Source organism: Aotus nancymaae, unplaced genomic scaffold, assembly GCF_030222135.1.
Source record: "Aotus nancymaae isolate 86718 unplaced genomic scaffold, 86718_ANA_hifiasm-v0.15.2.pri h1tg000025l, whole genome shotgun sequence".
Taxonomy (NCBI): Eukaryota; Metazoa; Chordata; class Mammalia; order Primates; family Aotidae; genus Aotus; species Aotus nancymaae.
The window spans coordinates 4,308,667-4,331,491 of NW_026988438.1; the positions used below are offsets into that span (position 1 = coordinate 4,308,667).

Here is a 22,825-nt window from a genome sequence, read left to right on the forward strand (position 1 = left end):
ACCGGTTGAGAAATAGTGCATTGAAAGCTACCTTTTCTTCACTTCATGTAGCAGTTGTCTCATTGCAGCCATTAAAAAAGAGATAGACAACTTCATCTGTATCCTCTAGCACAGAGCTTGGCAAACTTAATGTGCATGTGAATCAGAGGATCCTACTAAACTGCAGATTCTGTTCATTAGGTCTGTGGTCTGGTCCAAGACCCTGTGTTTCTAAGCAAGGCCCTGGCCAGTGCTGCTGGTTGATGGGTGATTTCTTTCAGAAGCAAGCCTTTGAGAGTGTCTTGCTGAGGAAAAGGGGGTTTATAACTGAGATAGAATGAGAAAGTGAATATTAAATACAATGAGAGCTGCACAAAGAGTGGGATGATTCGAATTTTGAGAGGAACAGTGGTCAGAAAATCACAGGTATTTATGAACAGCTGCTGAAGCTCTGTTGGGTTCAATTCTCCAGGTCTTTCCTCTCACATTTCCTTTAGCATAGTAATTGTCACAAGAGGGTCTAAGATTAGTCTTTTACATCTTCACTTATATTGTCAGAAATGTCTAGTCGGCAAGTTGTGATAATTAGGAATACTTGAACTTACAAAAACATTTACTTATTTTCACCTCCATTCCTTTGTATGCAGCTGAATTTCTCACCTATTCTTCAGAGGCATCAAAACAACTTAGGATGGGTTCCACCAGACAGAAGGGTTTTGTTTGTTGGTTTTCCTTATTATTAGGCATAAATCGTTCACTTTGCCCTCCTTTGGCATCACACATTTTCAGAGCATTGGGAAATAAATAAGTGAAAAACTATTTTCTTTTAAAACATGACCATGTATTTCTTATGGCTTGTTTCCAGAATGATAGAAACAAAATTGTAGTCAGTTTCTGAAATGACAAAGCAGGTAAGTATATTAATGTGCATTGTAACTTCTAAGCACATTCATTTTCTGTATTATGGTTCTTATTACTGCAGAGCCCTAAGCTAAGTTTCTACCTAACATTCACCTATTCCTCAGATCTATCCCATTAATCCATTTATGCCTGAGGTTGCAATTTTTTGAATTTTTGCAGTCAGACTTTGGCAATGACCTTAAGTAGTAGAATATAAATAACTCCTACCTGCTTAGCGTTCCAATAATGGAACACTAGGCATAAATTATTAAGTTCTTAATTGTTTAAATGCTTCAGATTCCTTATTGTGATATTCTCAGCAATTTTAAAGTTTTGTTTATAATCTTAAAGGTTCAAATTGTTCAAAACACAGTGAAAATACTAGTAAAATCACAAACTCTGATAAAGCCTAAGCTGCTTTCTCCATTAATTTATTTCCATATTTATCATAGAACTCACCTCTAGAGTCTACAGCTGATGCCCAAACTTCAGGAGTCTTTTTAGTCTCCTGGTGCATTATCATCATATCTGTGTCATAAATAGCAAACGTTTATTGAACACTTATCACATGTGGGCACACTTTTCACTTCTATACATGTCAAATGCATGATATTTAAAGAATGCGGATTCCTGCTATGAGACTCAAGGGGAACTTCTGCTTCTGTCAGCAAACTTTTCTAATTATAGAATATGGGCCATCTGATACTCAGAAGTCTACTATCACAAACTACTTACAGGATTTTTATGAATATATATTGTCTGTAATACAATATAGTAAAAAGAGAATTGTGTTTTAAATTTTTAAACAGATATGTAATCTTTATATGTTGCCATGTTCAACTTTTGTATCCATTGAGCAACACTTATAAAAGTCATCATTGGCCGGGTGCGGTGGCTCACGCCTATAATCCCAGCACTTTGGGCAGCTGAGGCAGGCGAATCATGAGGTCAGGAGTTCAAAACCAGGCTTGTCAACATGGTGAAACCCATCTCCACTAAAAATACAAAAATTAGCCTGGCATGGTGGCGTGTGCCTATAATCCCAGCTATCCAGGAGGCTGAGACAAGAGAATCACTTGAACTTGGGAAGTGAATGTTGCAGTGATCCAAGATTCTGCCATTGCACTCCAGCCTGGGTGACAGATCAAGACTCTGTCTTGGAAAAGGAAAAAAAAAAAGAGAGAGAATGTGTCATTAGGCAGGGATGTTGAGTGCACAGGCTGCTAGTTAATTCCACTGGAAGCAAAGCCTCTTAACTCATTTTTTTCCTATGTTGCTGATTGTCCAAACAATCGCCCTATTTTTACATTTCAAAATTATAATTTTATTGAACTTCAGAAATATTGACAATAACACACTTAGTAGTACACAGAGTGCACAGACTAGATTAAGCATGGAATGCAAGTACACATTGATTTCTAATCATGTATAACATGTTTTAAAATATGTAAATTACCATGAACAATAAAATAATATACATAATTTCTTGTATTTGATCTTTCTGTCCTATTTATCTTATTTGAAATAAGCTCTTTTTCTTTTTATTCTTTCTAGTTTCACCACTTATTTTACATATGGACTACATTCTGGGCCACACCTGGATTCTTCAATAAGTTTTCTGTCATATTTAAAGGACCAGGATGGGGTCCAGGTAAACCAAGACTTGGTCTAAATGAAGAAATCCCAGAGGTAAATAGAGTTCACAAAGCTGAAGATGGGGAAGATTTGTCTCATATCGTCAGGTGTACATCCAGCCTGTACATAGGCTGTTTTCATGCAAATCTGTAAAAAGATGTTCCCTCAATCAGATGCAGTCCTGTGGTTCTCAACCTAATGAGTGTCCACCAACTATGTGCCAATTAAAGGAGTGCCTTCTCCCAAGTGAACTCTGCCTCTTACCTGGGAGCACAGATTGTGGAGCGGAGCTATAGAGGCTGGTTTTCAGATCCCTTTAACGCCTGCCTTTGTGTAAGGCATAACTTCACAAATACATGCAGCTTAGACACAGAGTCCTAGAACGCTACAGATGGAGGAAAACTTAGGAATGAGTCAGTCTAACCTTAATTCCACTCATGAAAAACTGAGGCCCACAAAACAGATGGGTCTAAAGTCACACCAAGATAGTGTGGATTTTGAGTCAAACTGTAACTATATTTATTTTATAGTAGAGTAGAAGAATTAAATACAGAAACCACATTGAAACCAAAAATTAAAAAATGTAGGTCTTCAAAACACAGGAACCCAAATGAAAAATTCAGTTCCAACCCAGAATTACTCTTCTGGAGAAGAAAGAGAAGTTTCTTTCTAATCATTTAGAATATAAGTTCTGATTCTTAGCAAATAAATGCCATGAATATTAATGTAGAAATGATACTAAAGTACATGATTCTTGGTTTCAAGGATGATACGATACTATGCATACAAATGTTAGCCTGTAGTATTTCAAGGAAATAAAATAAGATGTTTTATTTAAATATTATAATTTTGGGCCAGGCGTGGTGATTCATGCCTATAATCCCAGCACTTCGGGAGGCTGAGGCGGGCAGATCATGAGGTGGAGAGATGGAGACCATCCTGGCCAACATGGTGAAACTGTCTTTACTAAAAATACAAAAATTAGCTGGGTGTGGTGGCACGTGCCTGTAGTCCCAGCTACTCGGGAGACTGAGACAGGAGAATTGCTTGGACTCAGGAGGTGGAGGTTGCAGTGAGCCAAGATAGTGCCACTGCCCTCCAGCCTGCCAACTGGGCAAGACTATGTCTCAAACAAACAAACAAACCAAAACACAAGGTGGATTTGTGGATTTTGGGTCAAACTGTAATTATATTCATTTTATAGTAGAGTAGAAAAATTAAATACTGGAACGATATTGAAAATAAAAAATAAAAAATGTAGATCTTTAAAAGACCGGAACCCAAAGGAAAAATTCATTTCCAACCCAGAACTTCAGTTACTCTTCTGGAGAAGAAAGAAAAGTTTATTTTTAATCATTTAGAATGTAAGTTGTGATTTCTTATCAAATAAATGTCATTAATAGTAATGCAGAAACAACAGGAAAAGTAAACTACTCTTGATTTCAAGGATGATACTAGGTGTACAGAACTTAGCCCTGTGATGTTTCAAGGAAATAAAATAAGATGTTTTATTTAAATATTATTATTTTGAAAAAATCCTAATCTAAATAATGATATTTTCTCATTCAGTTACCAAAGCTTCTGGGAATAAGTTTCCCAGACACTTTTGTTTCTGTTCACAATTAGTTGTGCAACAATCCACCAACTTGATACAGGTGAAATAATTTTTATATTTCAAATTAAAAAAAAACTGTTTGCTATGATCCATTTATTATTTTTATTTCTGTCAATATTTAACTCAAAGTGAATCCAATATTTTAAAGTTATATTAGTGCTTGAGTCTGCTTTAAAAAAAATAGATGTAGGCTGGGCGTGGTGGCTCACGCCTGTAATCCTGGCACTTTGGGAGGCTGAGGTGGGTGATCACAAGGTCAGGAGTTCAAGAGCAGACTGGCCAACATGGTGAAACCCCACCTCTACTAAAAAATACAACAATTAGCTGGGCATGGTAGCTCGTGCCTGTAATCCCAGCTGCTTGGGAGGCTGAGGTAAGAGAATTGCTTGAACCGGGACCCTGGAGGCGGAGGTTCCAGTGAGCCCAGATTGCACCACTACATTCCAACCTGGGCTACAGAGTGAGACTCCATCTCAAAAAAAAAAAAAAATAGATGTGTAGCATTTTGGGGAAAGTCAAATGCTAGAGTAGAAACATAATTTATTGGAAACAACTTTTCTGAAGTTTCCAATAAAGAACTTTAGAAAAGTTTGTTCCAATAAAATACTTTTCTCTGAAGCATGATTACCTACACTGCCAAGATCACCTTCTGTTTTTGTTCTTGTTGTTCTTTTGTTTGTTTGTGTTTTGAGAAAGTATCTTGCTCTGTCACCCAGGCTGGAGGGCAGTGGCACAGTCTTGGCTCACTGCAACCTCCACCTCCTGGGTTCAAGCAAATCTCCTGCCTCAGCCTCCTGAGTAGCTGGGAGGTTATAGGTGCATGCCACCACACCCAGCTAATTTTTGTATTTTTAGTAGAGACGGGGTTTCACCATGTTGGCTAGGCTAGTCTCAAACACCTGATCTCAGGTGATCTGCCTGCTTAGGCCTCCCAAAGTGTTGTGATTTCAGGCGTGAGCCACCACACCCAGCCACCTTCTGTTTTTCCTTTCTTTCTTTTTCTTTCTTCCTTTTTTTTTTTTTTTTTTGAGATAGAGTCTTGCTCTGTCACCCATGCCGGAGTACAATTACCTGATCTCGGCTCACTGCAAACTCCACCTCCTGGGTTCAAGCATTTCTCCTGCCTCAGCCTCCTGAGTAACTGGGAATACAGGTGTGTGCCACCACTCCTGGCTAATTTTTGTATTTTTAGTAGAGACAGAGTTTCACCATGTTGACCAGGTTGGTCTCGAACTCCTGACCTCAGGTGATCCACCAGTCTTGGCCTCCCGAAGTGCTGGGATTATAGGCATGAGTCACCGCACCCAGCCCCTACCTTGTGTTTTTTTCTTTTACTTTGCTGTCATATATGATCATCAACATATCAAATAGGGAAGATCCAACCCATTCATTTTGGCTATCTTTATTATTTACACATATTGCTGAATTAGTTCTTACGCTGCTCTTTAAGGCAGACTACATCATAATTGTAATGCTTTTAAAATGAGAAAAAAGCTTCCTAACTTACAGACATGTTTCTATTTTTTAAAATTATGTTAGTTTTTTTAAAAAAAATAGCAGATACTATTTTCAAATATCTCTCCTAGTGTGAATTTCAGTAAGAGAAATAAGTCTGGAGCAATATAAAGGAAATGGTTTTCTTGTCTACCTAGGTCACTGGGAAAGAAGTCCCCTTCTCATCACCTGCATCTCAGCTGTTAAAGATATATACAGTTGTACAGTTTGCTCTGATGCTAGCATTTTATGAAGAAACCTTTGCAGATGCAGCTGTAAGTAATGTCTATTATAAAGAGTGTGAAACATTATCTGTTACTTTGTTTCAAAATGAAAATAAGCTCCCCATATTAAGGTTATAATTTATTCTTCTCTGTAGTTGTCTGCTGTAATTTTGGCAGCATCTCACATTTAAACAGGTAAAACAATTCTTCTAGACTACTAAATGTAAATGAATTATTCTATCCAAATTGGTTCTATATAGAATGTTCACTAAGTGGTATGCTGTTAATCTGTGTGATAAATAAGAAATAATTTACCATAAACCAATTTTATAACAAAATAAAAATACTTCGGAAGTCAGAACTAAACATATAGGAAAGCATACTTTTCATCCATTTCAACATATTTACCTTCATTTAGAGAATTCCCTGATATAATTACTTTAAAGAGTTTTCAATACAGAGGTTAATTCCTTTAGTTTGGCCTTTCTAAAGCATTCAGAATATTCCAATTTGTCTGTTGCAAATAGAAGAGCACTAGACAGGAGTTAGTTCAGGGATCACCACTTTGGGAGTCATTTGTTGGCCACCAAGGAATCCTCATACTACCTATATTTCGGAAAGAGCAAAAATAACATAAAGTGTATAAAAATATGCTGTAAATTGCAAAAAAACAAAAAACAAAAATGAACAATAAAAGAACAGGTATTTTGTTTTGTTTTATAGATTTATTTATATTATATTCTTTATTAAAAATTAACAATAGTTCTAAAAGTTACATGAAAGAGGTAAGGTAACTAAATTGTAAGTAGATAAACTAGAAAATAGTGTAAAAAATTGCTGTTTTTGTACTTTGTTACCAAGAAAATGTGCACCCCATTAAAAACCTCAATGAATCAGCAATGTTGAAGGTTACATAGTAACTCTGTAAATAATAATGATATTAGAAAGCAACAGAGGTGGTTTGTATTTGCAGTAAAGTGGTGGTTAGGATACCCCTATTCTTTTTTTTTTTTTTTTTTTTTTTTGAGATGGAGTCTTGCTCTTGTCACCCAGGCAGGAGTGCAATGGTAAGATTTTGGCTTACTGCAACTTTCCCCTTCTGGATTCAACTGATTCTCCTGCCTCAGCCTCCCAAGTAGCTGGGATTGCAGGTGCATGCTACCACGCCTGGCCAATTTTTGTATTTTTAGTAGAGACGGGGTTCACTATGTTGGCCAGACTGGTCTCAAACTCCTGACCTCAGGCAATCCGTCTGCCTCAGCCTCCCAAAGTGCTGAGATTACAGGCGTGAGCCACTGAGACTGGCTGATCCACCTATTCTTTAAGGTGTATGGGGCACTTAAAATTGATGGATAAAATATACAAAAATATAATTCTTAAAATGCACAGAACAGCTGGAAAAAAATCAAAGGACACCCTAAGGAGCTAAAAATGTTGACAATATATGAATCCAGTGAGGCAACTGAACATGTATTCTAACAGCTATCCTAGCTGTCATTTCTAAAGTAATTAAAATAAACCTTTAAAATACAAAAATATGATAACAGCATGCAAAACTCAATGACTTTCATAGCAGCTTAAACTAGTGCATTAAAAGATGGGCTAAAATAATCATTCATTACACAGTACTAAAGACAGTAGGTAAACAGATTAAAAACGTGACAGAGATGTTATCTTCAGACGTGAAGAACTGTGAAAAAGTCTAAAAAGAAAATAGAGCAATCCAGGAAAAAACTTAAATGAATAAAGATAGGATTAGTATTCAGTGAATACAGAGAAGAATTAATCATTATTTTCAAGGAACAATGGGTATTATATGGGTATCATTGATGGACAATAGTCAATGTAGTCAAAAACTCCGTAAGTAAAATAAACAAACAATGTATGCTGAAAAATGAATCTAATCTAGGAATATTGTTAATAATTTCAATATAAGACCTATGGAATTATTTAAGTAATTAGGCACCAGTATAATAATCTAAGTATGATGATGCCACTGTAATAGTTCTATATATTCCATATGATTTATATATTGAATTATAAGGAAAGAAGTCTTCTTGAAATAGGTCCTGAGCAGGATTTTTAGTTAGGAGTGCTGAGTGGGACTTTTAAAATTGTATGTGGCAGAAATTCAACACAGAGTGGTTTATTAACTAATGGAACTTGAAAGTTTGGGACTGTTGCTTCTTCAGACAGTGCTGAACCCAAGAGGGCAAATAATGTCATCAGAAATCTTCTTTTCTTCTGGCAGCTATGCTTTTCTCAGTGCAAATTCTCCTGTAAACTATCACCCTTTATGGTGGCAAGATGGCTAGCAGCTTACTCTAGCTTAAATATTGCCATACAAAGAACCCCACAAGTAAAAATACTCAAATTGAGCCTGATGCTATGGTTTGGTTTATCTGTACATCACTGAACCAGTCCATGTATGTGGTCAGGTCTGGAATATGTACACAGTCTGCAAAAGGGAGGTCAGGGTCAACTACACAGGATCCACATGATCTATGAAAAAAAACAGTGGCTTGAAAAGAAATTGAGGTGATACATTATAGAAAAAGGGAAACAGGCTCAAGTAGGCAAATATAACAAAGTTAGATCTATATAACATAATAGATGTTCTCACTCAATCACCTATAAAATACCTAGTGACATATAAACCTTCCTGTAATTAAGATATTTATGGTATGAGTGTCCATTAGATGTCTTCTTTTCTAAAAAACAATTTCCAATTAAATTTGTCTGGAATACGGCAAGTGTTTCCAGGATTGATTGCTTCAGCAGTTCAGCCATTCAGAGCTTTAAAAGGGCTTCTCTAATACCTTTGGATTTTGTCATCATAAAATAATGATGATAATAATAAAATAAAATTAACAAGATGCTCTAGGAGTAGTGAATTTGCCACCTTTGGTCAAAAGCCCTCAAAGCTTTTGACCAAAGGCGGCAAATTCAACACTCTTAGAGCATCTTGTTAATTTTATATTTCATTTTATTTAAGAGGGAAAAAACACACACACACACAGACACATTTCTTCCCAGCAAACTTCCTTGTCCATGTGTTCTCATCATTTAGCTCCCACTTACAAGAGAGAACATGCGGTATTTGGTTTTCTGTTTCTGTGTTAGTTTGCTAAGGATGATGGCCTCCAGCTCCATCCATGTGCCTGTGAAGGACATGATCCCATTCTTTTTTGTGGCTGCATAGTATTCCATGGTGTACATGTACTATATTTTGTTTATCCAGTGTGTCATTGATGGGCATTTAGGTTGAATCTATGTCTTTGACATTGTGAACAGTGTTGCAATGAACATATGCATGCATGTAACTTTATAACAGAATAACTTATATTCACCTGGGTATATACCTAGTAATGGGATTGCTGGGTGGAATGGTATTTCTGTCTTTATGTCTTTGAGGAATTCCATACTGTCTTCCACAATGATTGAACTAATTTACACTCCCACCAACAGTGTACAAGTGTTCCTTTTTCTCCACAAGCTTGCCACCATCTGTTATTTTTTGACTTTTTAATAATAGCCATTCTGACTGGTAGGAAATGGTACGTCTTTGTGGTTTTGATTTGCATTTATCTAATGATTAGTGATGTTGAGCTTTTTTTTTTCATATGATTGTTTGCTGCATGTATGTCTTCTTTTGAAAGATGTCTGTTCATGTTGTTTGCCCACTTTTTTATGGGATTCCTTACTATACCTTTGTTGGATTCATAATTTGCAAATATTTTCTCCCATTCTGTGGGTTGTCTTTTTACTCTGTTGATGGTTTATTTTGCTGTGCAGAAGCACTTCTGGGCTTTTTTTGATTGGTAGGCTATTTATTACTGCCTCAATTTTACAGTGCACTGTTGGTATCTTCAGCGTTTTAATAGCGTCCCGGTTCAGTCTTAGGAAGGTGTATGTATCCAGGAAATTCTTCTAGACTTTCAGTGTATGTGCATGTAAGTGTTCATAATACTCTCTGATTGTCGTTTGTACTTCTGGTTATTGGCAGTATACTCCTTGTTGTTTTTGGTAATGTTTATGTGAATCTTCTGTCTTTTCTTTATTAATCTCACCAGCAGTCTATCTATTTTATTAATATTTTCCCAAAAAACAGCTCCTGTATTTGTTGATCTTTGAAATGGTTTTTCTAGTCTCAATATCCTTCAGTTCAGCGCTGATTTGGGTTATTTCTTGTCTTGTGATAGCTTTGGGATTTGTTTGATCTTGGTTTCTCTAGTTATTTAGTTGTCATGTTAGGTTGTCAACTTGAGATGTTTCCAACTTTTTGATGTAGGCTTTTAGTGCTCTAAACTTCCCTCTTAACGCTGCCTGAGCTGTCCCAGAGATTTTGAAATGTTGTGTCTTTCTCCTCATTAGTTTCAAAGAACTCCTTGATTTCTGCCTTAATTTCATCATTTACTGAAAAATGATTCAGGAGCAGGTTACTCAATTTCCATGTAATTGTATGGTTTTGAATGACTTTCTTAGTCTTAATTTCCAATTTGATTGTGCTGTGGTCTGAGAGACTGTGGGTTATGATTTCAGTTCTTTTGCATTCGCAGAGTAGTGTTTTACTTTCAATTTGTGATTGATTTTAGATTATGTGCCATGTAGCAAAGAGAAGAATGTAAATTCTGTTGTTTCTGGGTAGACAGTTCTGAATATATCTATCAGGTCCATTTGGTCTAGTGCTGAGTTTAGGTGCTGAATATCTGTTATTTTTTGGCTGGATGATCTGTCTAATATTGTCAGTGGGGTATTAAAGTCTCCCATTATTATTTTGTGGGAGTCTAAGTCTCTTTGAAGATCTCTAAGACCTTGCTTTATGAATCTGGGTGCTTCTGTGTTGAGTGCGTGTATATTTACAATAGGTAGATTTTCTTGTTGATTTGAACCCATAAAGGGATGGAGGAAAAATCTAAATTGGAAAACAGAAAAAAAGGCTAGGTTGCAATCCAAGTTTCTGACAAAACAGACATTAAACCAATAAAAACCATTTTAATTTTAACATTATTTAAAAACTTTAATGATTGGTGTTGTCAGTATATATTTCTTTTTATGTGTGTTCAAAATTAGTAACCAAATTATTCTCCATATAGGAACCCCAATTTTAAACAATAGATACATTTGTATGTGCTCTCTGTCCAAATACGATTTTTTAAAGAAAAAGCCATAGGGAAACATATAATAGACTTTTCTTATCGTAGAAAATAATGAGTTAGATTCTAATTTCCATTTTGTGAAGCAAAAATAGGAGCTAGGATACTATGGGGCCAGAATATTTTTGAAAATATAATGATTGGAAATATAGTTACTGTTTGTTCTACTTACATGTGCTAGAGCTAATGATGAAACAAATTGTATATTGTACCAGGTTTGTTTGCCTTTAGCCCCCCAAATGACAAAATTTGAACCCAAGAATTTCTTTCAGGACCAAAGCTTTTATAACAGTGGCATGAACCACATCACTCTCGGCAGTGCACACACACACATCAAATCTCCCAAATGCTTAGACTTCATATTTGTTTAAAGTAAGGTCTCATAACTAACCCCTCACTGATTACTCTGTTTAATATATAAACCTAATATGTTCACCCCAAATAGGACTGAAATGTACATCATTAATAGAGCTTACATAGTTGAGTAAAGCCAAAAGAAAAGCCAGGCCATCTTTATCTAAATATCCAGCTCTTGAGATACTAACCAATGTTGAGTACAGTTCGCATAATTGATTTTTATTAGTTGTATTAAATAAAATCTCTAAATACATTGTACTGATTCATAGAAACAAAAGATGGAGATTTGCTCATTTTAAGCTATGTGAGCCTCCATGTTAATTTTGAAATAGTGGCCATTAACATTTGAATGCCTGGGCATGAGTGAGTGCTTCCTGGGTAAAAATGTAACTAGACATTGTGTACATTAAAAGATGTGACTTATAGCATGGTTTTCACAAGATTTCTCTACTGTCTGAAAAACTATATGAGAAATTCATGTAGATATATTGACGAAGAGAAATATCAAGTGTTGAAACCCTTTTCAAACTGAAATGAGAGTTGGAGACAGCTTCACTCCTGACACAGATTAATTTTGAAAGGTGCATTTGCTTGTTTTCCACATATGTTTTTCTTTGCTGAGAACATGCTGTGTGACTAGAAAGAAAGGCTGCTTATTTGCAAAATTCTATAGTGCCTTTCTAGTCTCAGGGATGTCTAAAAGCATACAAAGACATTAAAATCCAACAGCAATATTTTGTTCAAGATTCACTGTAGCCAATAATCACACAGAAAAGTTGTGGCTGACTTGTAATTGGGGACCCTGCTGTGTTTCCACAGCCTTTTCTGTTTATGCATATATTAGAGAAGATAAATACTTACTTGTTTTATGTATGCAAGTTCTATATAAATAATTTGGGAGTCAAAAAAGTAATTTGATGGCCACCACAAAGGTGTAAAAGACACATTCCTTTCTTACTGAAACTTGCAAAGCATACATTTAAATACATAGTGTTTAGTTTAGTGATATGACCCACAGACTTTTATGTTGATTTTGGTTTAGTAATGCTTGAAAAATCAATTTCTCAGCTGCCAGAGTCCACTTCATGGGGTGATATCATGAATACATGTTTGAAATAAAAATATGTATTACACTAGCATGTTCTCCAAACTAAAATTGAAAAGGCAATGCTTCTTTTAAATAATTGACATGCAAAAAACAGTTTGAATATCCTTTAGGTCTTATAATAGGATGTGTAATAAAGTTACTGCAGATATATTTGAACACAGATTACTTTGATGATATATTTCAAGTTAACAGGGCATCTGAGAGTATCCAATAAAAATTTGGAAACATTTTTATGTTTTTTAATTCCCCTGAATGCCATGCTCTGTAAAACATTATGGGCACTACAGTTTTGTAACTAATGTTTTCATGTTGGCATTTTTTAATAAACCTGCTGAAAAAACCTTCTGTAAAAAATCAATATATTTTGGTCTACTCTCACAGCAGAGAGTGTTACTTGCACAGATCTAGCTTAGGTTCTACATGAAAGCTTTAAAGACAATGTCCAAGGTATATGTTTTTCTCTAGTCTATCCCTTTGGGATTTCATTTCCTTAAGATTTTAGGTGGTAACTAAGGTAATGTGGAAAAAAAAAAAAAGAAACGTGGGCCAAAAGGAGCATCAATTGTAATATAAAGCCACGAAATGAATGTAATGAATGTGTGGTAAAGGATGCCTACTAATGAAAGCTAACTTTCAAATAAGCATAGACTACAGAAATGTAGAAAAGTGATCATTGTATTTTCCTAATTATAATACATTATTTTTGTCCACTATCTTCAAATGTATTAATAAAGTGGGAAGTTAAACATTTAATGTCATATGCATCAAATAATGAAATGTTAACTTTGAAATTAAATGTATCTTCATATCACTGCTAGTCTTTTCTAATTTGGTAAGTATCAGGCAGCTTTAAAAGTTGTCATACAACAAACTTTTAAAAGTTATCATATAAGAAGCACAATCAATGATAACCTCCTCATAATTTAAATTATGATCTCACTTTGATTTATTACGTATATGTAAAAACTAGGCAATTCAGCTTTGGAAACTCCAAGTCTAAATGTACAGGTCTTTGGAGTCATATTTCCTCATTAAAAGTATTCCACATAAAGAGGCCGGGCACAGTGGCTCACGCCTGTAATCCAGCGCTTTGGGAGGCCAAGGTGGGTGGATCACCTGAGGTCAGGAGTTTGAGACCAGTCTGGCCAAAATGGCAAAACCCCATCTCTACTAAAAATACAAAAATTAGCTGGGCATAGTGGCAGGTGCCTGTAATCCCAGCTATTCAGGAGGCTGAGGCAAGACAATCGCTTGAACCCAGGAGGTGGAGGTTGCCAAGATCACGCCACTGCACTACAGCCTAGGTGACAGAGTGAGACTCTATCTCAAAGAACTACAACAAAAAATTAATCCATTTAGAAAGAAAGTCTGGTCTGTCTCCCTCAAACTGTCTTTCAACACCTTTTCTTGTCCATATTTTCAAGAATAATGAAGGGTATGTAGTTTATAGAGCCACTTGTTTCTTAGTGAGGAAATAAAAGTTTCCTATTAAAAAAGTATGAGGAAATTTGTACTGATTTCATTGAGATCTTGAGGAAAATACAAATTATTCAGAGTGGCTTCACAAAATAGTTTTATTGAGCATTCAAGAAAGATAATATGTTAACAAGAGACTCTTAGCAACTACTGTCGGATCTTTCTTTGCTAGGGGTTTTCAGTCTTAGACTAATTACTGCCCAATACTGAGGCACAACCCTTTCGTGTTCTCTAGTAGGTGAATGTCCAGTGAATCATGAGGATTTCCAGTCTGTCTGGTAGGAATATGCATGATACACATAATGGGCATTGTAAACTCTGATCCTTTTTTGTCCCCAAATAACTTCTTCAGTGTATCATGCATAAGTTGATATACTGAAGACTTGACAGGCACTCTGCAAATTTTTAGGATTCTCTATGTATACAACTCTCTCCTTTTTTGGTACTCTGTTTTCCAAACATAGCCTCCTTGGTTTCTCCCAAGTCCTGGATCCTTCTCTGCAATTCAGAGAATCCATCATGCTCCTTTGGGTCCCTGTGTGTTGTGACCTAGAAACTCTCAAGCTGGGAAACTAGTGTAATAGGGATCACGTCATTTGTATCCCATTTCCCTAAGATCATTGTTCTTTGTTGTCTGGTGTTTTATGATTTGAAAATGATCATTTCAGATATATTGCTATTGTTTGTTTTTTCAGGTAGGAGGGCAAATTTTTCTGTCTTGTCAGGTACACATTCATATTTTAATGGAGTAGAACCATAGTGTCAAATACAGTTGCCACATATCTAATATTTCAGTATTTACAAAATACAATATAATCTTTGGCTTTTATTTCTTACAAATTTTTGTAGAAACTGATGAACTTCATGTCAGTTCAATGTTTTGAACTATATATTAATTACACTTTTTAGCCAGTATATTTTTACCTTTGATATATTTATTATATTTGCTTCTTGCTTGAAATTCTAGTAAATGTTTATTCTACTTATATCCTTTTTAGTATGCTTTAGTAGTAGCCACCTAGGGAGTTCTGAAAATTTAGAAAAAAATAGTAAGATAGCCAATATTGACAGTTATTTTAAAGAGCAAGAAATTCTTTCAAGACAGATTCTTGAGACCCACATCTAATTATACATTGCAGTATGGTGTCACATTGGACTCTGCTCTTGCGTTTATGTTATAACACTGGGAAGCATCTTCAAGCCTTAGGATTCAGCGTGACAAATCCGCAAGCTCATAGCACCTGAAAAGTGGAGTTATCAAGCCATAGAGATAATGAGGCAGTAGGATAAGTGTGCCAGGGAACTCAAACTGCTGCCTTCACATCAGAGGTTGTAGAGGTGTAAGTGTTAGGCAATATTAGCCTCATTTTACAGATGTCTGAGAAGATGAGCATTAATCAAAAAAATAAGTTTGCAGATCTTGTCAGGCACCTTTTAGAGAAACTACTAAAAATGCAACATCTTGTTATAAAAAGAAAATCTAGACATTGTCATTTCTAAATTCTTAGAATAAAATTATGGAAAATATTATCAAATCACCTTTGACAATGCATAAGTTTAAAAAGAAATCTTTCCTATAAAAACATACTGTTATTTTAGGATATAGTGGCCAAGTGTGATAGCTCCTTTGTGAGATTTGTTGAGTGAGAAGATGTGAGAGGAAGTTTCATTGACCACCAAGGGTTTCCCATGCAAGGATAAGACAGTGATAGTCTTCAAGAACAAAAGGGCTTACTTCTTTATAATGTCTGTGGGCAAAAGAAGAATTTCCACACATTCATTGATTGTTTACATAACATAGCATCAAACATGTAATTCTGCAGTTTTTGTGTTGTTAATGATATCTCTTCCTAAGTATTTTTTTTCCATCTCTTTGAAGAAAGTTGGAGGAGATAGGGTTCGGCAGGCATACTTGGGGCTGCAAATCTAAACCATCATCCTTGCACTGGGAAACCGACAAAAATAAGAGCTACCAAACCGTTTGGAACTTGATAGATTTTTTTATTTTTCTTTCTTGTTTTTTGAGACAGGGTATCACTCTGGTGCCTAAGCTGGAGTGCTATGGTGCCACCTTGGCTCATTGAAACCTCCTCCTCCCAGTTTCAAGCAATTCTCATACCTCAGCCTCCCTAGTAGCTGGAATTACAGGCCTGCACAGCCACCATGCCTGGATAATTTTTGTATTTTTAGTAGAGATGGTGTTTCACCATGTTGGCCAGGCAAGGCTCGAACTCCTGGCCTCAAGTGAATTGCCTGCCTCAGCCTCCCCAAGTGCTGGGATTACAGGCAGGAGTCACTGTGCCTGGTGGGACTTGACAGATAATTTTTAAAAAGATAAAATAATTTATTGCCTCATAAAGCTATTTATGGTTATGATCTTTCTCAAATGCTTTCTGTGATTATGAACTGATCATACATCCAAATTAAAATGGAACTAATTTAGAATAATTTGATTTGGCACTTTAGGACAAAGCTATTTTGTATGAAAGATAAACCAGAAGTATATAATTTGAAATGGGAGTAAATTCAATGAAAAATAAAATCCTTCGTGTTATAAAAAACTAACAAGTTACGTATGATTTTCCTTATTGTTTAAAACACAGGAGACTAAATATTTATAGTCTTGAAAACCTATAAATTCTATTCTATATTTTTCTTTTTACTCTAGTGTACTTGGCCAATGGTCTTATCAACAAAGACTAATGTGGTATGAATTCAAGGGCAGGGACTTTGTTCTTCTTGGTTACCAAAACTCATATTTATCATAGTGCCCAGCACATACTCAGTATATATTCATGGAATGAATGTGTAGAATTTATTTATTTATTTATTTTTGAGACAGAGTCTCGCTGTGACTCCCAGGCTGGAGTGCAATGGCATGATCTTGGCTCACTACAATCTCTGCTTCCCAGGTTCCATTGATTCTCTGCCTCAGCTTCCCAAGTAGCTGGGATTACAGGCGTGTGGCACCATGCCTGGCTAATTTTTGTATTAAGTTCCATAGGAAAATGGATCCTAAATTAAGCATATGTGTTCTACATTGAATTTCCTTTTCAGTACTCTCAGTTTCTTTTAAACTCATTTTTGGGATAACCGTGTTTTTTAAGGAATTAAAGAAATAAAGTACTTAACATTTAACATTTAGAAACACTTAATAATTTAATATTAAACTATTGATTGAATAATTTAGTTGAATTTATTTTGAAGTTTGAGGAATATAAATATTGGTATTAGGCAGGGTATAGTGGCTCATGCCTATATATCCCAGTACATTAGGAGACTGAGGCCGGCAGATCACTTGAGCCCAGGAGTTTGAGACCAGCCTGCACAACACCGTGAAACCCCATCTCTACAAAAAATAGAAGAGTGAGCCGTGGACCAGGTGTAGTGGCTCATGCCTGTAATCCCAACACTTTGGGAGGCCAAGGCAGGTGGATCACGTGAGATCAGGAGTACAAGACCAGCCTGGCCAGCATGGTGAAACCCTGTCTCTACTAAAAGTACAAAAAAGTTAGTGAGGTGTCATGGTGGGTGCTGGTAATCCCAGCTACTCGGGAGGCTGAGGCAGGTGAATTGCTTGAACCCAGGAGGCAGAGGTTGCAGTGAGCCAAGATGGTGCCATTGCACTCCAGCCTGGGCAACAAGAACAAAACTCTGTCTCAAGAAAAAATTAACTGTGCACGGTAGCATGTGTCTGTAGTCCCAGCTACTTGGAAGGCTGAGGCAGGAGAATAGCTTGACACTGGAAAGGGAGGTTGCAGTGAGCCAAGATGGTGCCATTATACTCCAGCCTGAATGATGGGAATAAAACCCTGTTTCAAAAATAAAATAAAATAAAACGGAACATTGTTATTAAATATTTAATATTACATTATTGATTATATTAATAATGTTTTCTTCCAGGGTTTTTATAGTTTGAGGTCTTACACTCAAAGTTTTAATCAATCATGAGTTAATTTTTATACATGGTGAAAGGTAGGGGTCCAGTTTCAGTCTTTGGCATGTGGCTAGCCAGCTATCCCTGTAACAGTTTTTGAATAAGGAGTCCTTTACCCATTGCTTTTGTCAACTTTGTCAAAGATCATTTGGGACAGTGGCCTAGGGAAATAATTTACGAGTAAGTCCTCAAAAGCAATTTCAACAAAAACAAAAATTGACAAATGGGACCTAGTTAAAGTAAAGAGCTTCTGCACAGCAAAAGAAATTATCAACACAGTAAAGAGACAAGCAATTTCAACAAAAACAAAAATTGACAAATGGGACCTAGTTACAATAATGAGCTTCTGCACAGCAAAAGAAACTATCAACAGAGTAAACAGACAATCTACAGAATGGGAGAAAATATTTGCCAGCTACCCATCTGATAAAGGACTTATATCCAAAATCTATAAGAAACAAGTAAATCAACAAGCAAAAAACAAATAACCAGATTAAAAAGTGGGCAAAGAACATAAACAGGCACCTCTCAAAAGTAGATATACAAGTATCCAACAAACGTCTGAAAAAATTCTCAACATCACTAATCATTAGAGAAATGCAAATCAAAACCACGATGAGATACTGTCTCATGCCAGTAAGAATGGCTATTATTAAAAAGTCAAAACGCAACAGATACTGGCGAGGCTGAAAAGAAAAGGGAACACTTACACACTGTTGGTGAGAAAGTAAATTAGTTCAGCCTCTGTAGAAAGCAATTTGATGATTTCTCAAAGAACTTAAGACACAGCAATCCCATTACTTGTTATATATCCAAAAGAAAATAAATCACTCTATCAAAAGACACATACACTCATATGTTCATCACAGCATTATTCACAATAACAAAGATGTGGAGTCAACCTAGGTGCCCATCAATGGTGGAATAGATAAAGAAAACATGTTATGTATATACCTGGAATACTGTGCAGCCATAAAAAAGAATTCATGTTCTTTGCAGCAACATGAATGTAGCTGGAGGCCATAACTCTAGGTGAATTAGTGGAGGAGCAGAAAAACAAATACTGCAATTTCTTACTGATAGTGAAAGCTAAACATTGGGTGCCCTGAACATAAAGATGACAATAGACACTGGAGACTAATAGCATGAGGATGAAGGAGGAGGGCAGGGGTTGAAAAACTAATTGTTGGGCACTATGCTCACTATCTGGGTGATGAGATCATTTCTATCTCAAACCTCAGCATCAGGCAATATACTAATGTAACAAACCTGGAAACATATCCCCTGAAGCTAAAATAAACTTTGAATTTATAAAAAAATAAAGATTCCATTTTCTCAAATATCATATTAGCAATGTAATAAGAATTATTAACATTTAATCTTTTAATATTAAAATGCAAATATAAAATGTTCCTTTATTTTGTCATTCAATAAACATATATTGGTTACTATGTTGTAGGCAGTTGGGATACCACAGTGAACAAAGAGATGCAAAGTTTCATTGAGTTTATATCCTAGTAAAAGGAGATGGATGACAAACGAATGCATCAACAAACATAGAAGTGTATAGCAGTGATAAATCAGAGCAATAAAACAGAAAATGGTTATAAAGAGTTATGGAGAAGTACTATTTTGTGTTGGAGAGACAAGGATGTATATTTGAATAGAGACCTGAATGAAGTGCACCCTAATGATCACTGAGGGAAGTCATTTCAAGCCGAAGGAATAGTAGGTGAAACAGACTTGAGTGGGGAAAATGCTTGTCATGTCCAGGAACAGGAACATTTCTGACATGGTTTATTATGAGTTAAAGACGGAAAGCTCACTAGACCACTAGGGATTAATAGTGGGGTATGGTGTATTTGGGCTAGACTGATGACTTTGAACTTTATTCTGAGTGAGCCCCTGGAGGGTTTAGAACATGAGTGACATGATCTGACTTACCTTTAAAAGGCTCACTCTGCATACTGTAGGTTGGGGGCTGTGAAAGGTGGACAGGCAATTTTAGAAGTAGGAAGACCAGTTAGAATAGTATTTCAACAGTTATTGGGGAGATCATGTTGGGGTGGAACAGGATATGAGTTGTGCTATTTATAACACATGCTTTGATTCTGGATATATTTTAAGTATGTCTCCGATGTATTAGAAGTAGACAGTGACAGAAAAAGTTAAGGACCAGTTACAGGTTTTTGTCTTCAGCAATTGAAGGCTAGGAGGTGTCATTTTCTAAGATAAAGAAAACTAGGGAATGTATGGTGAGGAGGAGCTCAAAGGCAGTGTTTTAGTCATGCCAAGTTTCAGTTGCGTGTTAACCAGCCAGAGATATGGACTAGGTGGTGGATTCCTGCATTAAGTTGGTTTCCACTCTGATTCCAGTAGTCAGGATGCAGTTTGGTAAAAAGAGTTGTTTCTATTGTCCAGGGATCATATGTTTCCTAACCAAAATAAGCACACATACTTATTCCATCTCTGAGTTTCGTATGCTATCTGGAAGAGCTAATAGACCTTCTATTTATGCTTCTCAGTTGTTTATCTTATTGTAATTAATTAAGATTAGCGTAAGTTCCTGAGCATAGTAACAATAATACTAACCATGACCATCAATTGACTTTTTTACTCTGTGCCAAACACTCTTCTAAGTATTTTATAAGATTATAGTCCTTGCCAAATGTGTATTTTATTTCAAATGTACCAAACATATAACTGAGGCTTTAAAATGTCAAATAATTTGTTCATAGTTACATGGATGGTAGGTTTGAATAATTCCAAATTCTGTGTTCTTAAAGAGCATTTGCAATCATACCATAGTTTTTGACGCAAATTATTTCTCCCGTTTATGTAAATTTTTCCCTGCCAAAACCACAGTGAAGCAATATAGTGAGAGAAGCCGTTTTAATCAAAGTAACTGAACAAACCCTAGTTATTTCTACCACCAGGAAAATATTTGTGCTCACTCTTCCTAAGCAGACATTGCTGACCTCCACATGTTGAAATATTAATAGTACTCTCCTGCTCTGGTCTAAGACATTCTGGCTTCCACTGACTCCCCTATTCTGTATATAATACCTATCATTGTACCCCATTCCTAAACATTCTAATACTTTTGTATTCAGATTTTTGACCACTCACCAATATTTTTCTATTAAAAGTATTGCTTTAGAGGGTTTAAAATCTCTTGACAGTTCTGGCTGCCATTCCAGGAAGTTAGCCTTGAGAGATGAGGCTGGCTTTTAGGAGGGTATGAAGCTAAGGTACTGCATGTGAGCAAAAATTGGAACTGGTGGCTTTTGTTTATTGTTTATAACTTTGGATAGATGCAATTTAGCTGCAAGTAGGGATATTAGCTAATAATAAGGTGAAATTCCTTGTATTCATTTCAAGGGGGGAAAAAAGGAAAGAGTACTTGCATAATGTTTGGGGCACTATTTTAGCCAGTCTGTTGTATCACACCTCTGGGTTTTCATAAAGTTGGAACTTTTAAGCTCCACCATTGAGTAAGGAACTCATCCATGAACTGTGTCCAATCCTATGAATTTACCTATCCACTTTTAATATGAAGTCGTGTTCACCTGGTTCTAAACTTTGGCTATGTAATCTCAATTTAAATTTCTGCCATTGGCTCCTTTAAATCTATTGCTCGTATTTATTCTATCATCATGCTTTGGGATCAGGCAGGCCTATTTTGAGTTTCAGAGGCATTATTTACTTTCTGTGTAATGATGGAAAAGTTAGATAATCCTTTGTTTCCCAGATTTTTTTTAAAAAAATAAGCGGATATAATGGCAACTACTCTGCAAAGTTATTGGGAATGCAAAAAAATTGAAGTACAAGAAACACATGCCATAGAAGCTGTAAAATAGTAGATGTTCAATAAACATTATTAAATTTTGAAACATAAATTAAATGCATGATTAATTTATATTCTCACAGAAAAATATTTTCTGTTATAATGATTCAAAAGATAACCTTTTTAAAGTTTATAAATTATTTCCAATACATTAGGATTAAAAACAGGCTTTATGCAACTGTACTCTTTAATTCGTTTCTTTTGAAGAAAAGTACAAAAGACCAGACTAAAATTGAGACAAGCATTTAAAGGAAAATCTTTTGACTCAGAGTCAAAAACAAACTGTAAATGGTTCATTTTCCCAAAATAATTAGTTTTTGTACATAATATAAATACTTTTACATTATGAACAAAGATTTCTGTATATGTACTTAAACTGGAATTCTAGTATCTGCTTTTCCTCTAATTTTTCTGGAGCACAAAGCATATTTGCAAGTCAGAAATCTAATAATCTCAATGGACAGACTGTCTTAGAATAAGCATTTACTCTTAAGATACTTGTAAAAATAATACTCATTCTTTCCCTTGGCTTAAAGACCAATATATCAGTAAGTTTTAATTTACTTTACAAAACTCTGCCATATTAACATGAAGAGCACACTAATGCTAACATTTAAGCATTAAAAAGATAACATTTAAGCATTAAAAAGATAACTTTTGACACGTATATATGAGCATGTAGATTTCATCAAATATGAGTGGATGTATGTAATCTCTTTTATATATGTTTTCAGTCATAAACACATTCTCCTTTAAATATTTTCTATATTAGAGAAAGCTTTTCATTTGAAACCACAAAGATTTTGTGATACTAAAAATGACCATTAGAATACAGTGTTTACTCATTTCAATGTGATTAATTTATCTGTATGTGGAGACTCACATGTTTCAAAAAATTATCAAAGTCAAAACTTTAAAAGAGAATTTTAGCATGAACACTTGAAGCAAAATATGATTATGGAATTGTCCAATTACTTCTCCAAATGTCTGAAAAGAAACCAAATAACATTAAGAAAACCAAAATGGTCTCTGTGTAGTTGAACTTTCTGAAAAGTGTCAATTGCCAAGTGGTGTAATAGAAAATAACGTTTGGGCTG

General features: G+C 35.5%; 1 protein-coding gene across 5 annotated transcripts in view; it reads left to right on the plus strand.

The window, feature by feature from the left end:
• The window catches only part of AGMO (alkylglycerol monooxygenase), a 441,694-nt gene that overhangs the window by 207,952 nt on the left and 210,917 nt on the right, over nt 1-22,825 (plus strand). For all 5 annotated transcript variants that reach the window (XM_064380350.1, XM_021674184.2, XM_064380352.1 and 2 more), the window contains exons 10-11: nt 2,434-2,568; nt 5,782-5,898. In XM_064380350.1, coding sequence (XP_064236420.1) covers nt 2,434-2,568; nt 5,782-5,898 — 252 coding nt within the window. The remainder of the gene's footprint in view (nt 1-2,433; nt 2,569-5,781; nt 5,899-22,825) is intronic.